Raw genomic sequence first — 2,031 nt, 5'->3', positions numbered from 1 at the left:
AACTGGGTGCTGAAAGAGCTACAGCACCGGGGATTTGTGCCCGGGAGTCGGGATTTAAGCCGCGGAGCTGTGCGCTTTGGGGGAAGGGGCTGGTATCTGCCCGGCCAGCGGGGCTCTGGCAGAGCCGGGTAACAGGCACTGAGCCGGGCTGCTCTAGGTTAGCCTGGGATCGGATACAGCCCCCCCTAGGCCAGACCGCTGCAGCCTGAGAAGCCAAAACCCGATAGGGCTGAATAGCGGACAGTTGCTCTTAGGCAGGACCAGTGGCTCAGTCAGGGATTTGAGGGTGTGAATTCTGGCACACAAATACAGTTTTAAGGCCTTTATCTCCAACCACGTGCTCTTTGCCCCGTGCAGTGAGTATCCACCTTGCCTAGGGCTTTGCACAAACGCAACCTTCGCTCCTAGAGCTGGGAGCCAGGCTGGGGGGGATCCCCGCAGCCACCCATGTGGGCTGCACTGCCTGAGCCTGGGAAGGGTGCAGAAGGCTGGCGAGCTGCCTGGGCCACAGTACAGCACACAACTGCGCTGTTCGGTACCTAAAGCAAGTTTGCTTCAGGAGTAGGAAGGTGAGATAATCCTGTAACTGTTCTCTTACCCCAGTACATTGCTGTGCACATCATACCGGACCAGATGATGTCCTTCGGGGGCTCCACTGATCCCTGCGCACTCTGCAGCCTTTACAGCATCGGGAAAATAGGAGGGCAGCAGAACAAGACTTACACCAAGCTCCTGTGTGATCTGATCTCTAAGCACTTGCATGTATCTGCAGACAGGTAAGGCTGGGATGTGATGTTATTAGCCTTGTTTATCTGGCTCTTTGAAACTGTTTTTAAAAGTTAATTTAAAAATCTGAAAAGCCAGAAGTGCACAGCCACCCCTGAGGGCCTGCTTGGCCCTGACTGCTTGACGTGTGATGGCCTGCAGCATGTGGAAACAAAAGGTTTTGATCTCTGGAAATTCTTGACAGGCTGCTACCCAAAAGCTGTCTGGTGACTGGACAGTCCCTGACTGAAGAAGAGTTTATATTTTAAAAAAGAAAAAAAATGTGTAATTCCATGGACTCTGAGTAATACTGATTGTTTGGAGGCTCTACCAGGGAAGTTAGCTAGGTTTCAGTAAAAATGAAGCTTGAAATTTCTTCTGAGGCATGGGAAGCAGTCCCCCTGTCCTGTTGTCCTGTCTCACTCATTGCTTACATAAATGAGTTAATAAGGTCATTGTTTGTGTCTTCCTGTGCCTCTTCTGCAGGGTGTACATCAACTACTTTGACATGAACGCTGCCAACGTGGGCTGGAATGGCTCCACCTTTGCGTAGAGTTCTCCCATCTGTCCGAAGAGGCTGCTCCTGGACCTACCCTCATCTTCCCCCTTAGCAGAGACCACTGCACAAACAGCCCTGTATTGCGTTTTGTGCACTCTCACAGATTGATGGCTCCCTGCTAGTGTGTTTAAATATTGCTGCTTCAACATTCCTCTGTTTTCTCTCTGTAGAAAGCAAATAAAAGATTTAGAAGTAAGCTGTCTGGTGTAGGCTTTGGCAGGTTGGGGATGGAGTTGGGCAATCGGCAACTTAACTGTTTCACTCAGGTTGCTAAAGCAAGCAAAAGGAATGCTGGGTTTGCTTCTATTCTGCAGACATGGTATTTCATGGTTAGACTGAGTGGCAGGTGCCTGACAGCAGTCCAGGGTGATTTTTACCTTGCTGGTCTCCAGAGGCTGTAGGTGCCTTCAGGGCTTCTTGTTGCCATGAGGTGGGGTTTTTTGGGTTGTTTTTTTTCGCTGTATCCTCCAGTGCCACAGCAGAAGCAGTCCTTGGGCTAGCCCTGTGCTCTGGGGAGGCTTTCCTCCTAAAAATGTGCTAGCCGTGTGGGGCAAAGCAAGCAAGGAAGGAGTGCTTTTGCTCACTGGGCCTAAATACTGCTACCCACGTTGCTTGTGCTGGCTGCCTTCAGGCAGGCAGGGGCTGCCCTCCGTGCTGCGGTAAGCCCCTGTGCCGGCGGCCGGCCTCTCCCCGCAGTGATGCTGTGC

General features: G+C 51.8%; 2 protein-coding genes across 2 annotated transcripts in view; both read left to right on the top strand.

Moving 5' to 3' along the window:
- Positions 1 to 1,472, top strand: part of MIF (macrophage migration inhibitory factor) — a 10,910-nt gene extending 9,438 nt beyond the window's left edge. Inside the window, exons 2-3 of the mRNA XM_009643103.2 lie at positions 604 to 776; positions 1,252 to 1,472. Coding sequence (XP_009641398.1) covers positions 604 to 776; positions 1,252 to 1,318 — 240 coding nt within the window. The 3' untranslated portion in view covers positions 1,319 to 1,472. The remainder of the gene's footprint in view (positions 1 to 603; positions 777 to 1,251) is intronic.
- A 79-nt stretch (positions 1,473 to 1,551) lies between these two features.
- Positions 1,552 to 2,031, top strand: part of DDX51 (DEAD-box helicase 51) — an 11,410-nt gene continuing 10,930 nt past the window's right edge. The window contains exon 1 of the mRNA XM_009643150.2: positions 1,552 to 1,653. Within this exon, the coding sequence (XP_009641445.1) occupies positions 1,552 to 1,653 (102 nt within the window). The remainder of the gene's footprint in view (positions 1,654 to 2,031) is intronic.

This window comes from Egretta garzetta, unplaced genomic scaffold (genome assembly GCF_000687185.1).
Source record: "Egretta garzetta isolate BGI_Z169 unplaced genomic scaffold, ASM68718v1 scaffold447, whole genome shotgun sequence".
NCBI classification, from domain to species: domain Eukaryota; kingdom Metazoa; phylum Chordata; class Aves; order Pelecaniformes; family Ardeidae; genus Egretta; species Egretta garzetta.
This window is presented reverse-complemented; position numbering and strand designations above follow the sequence as displayed.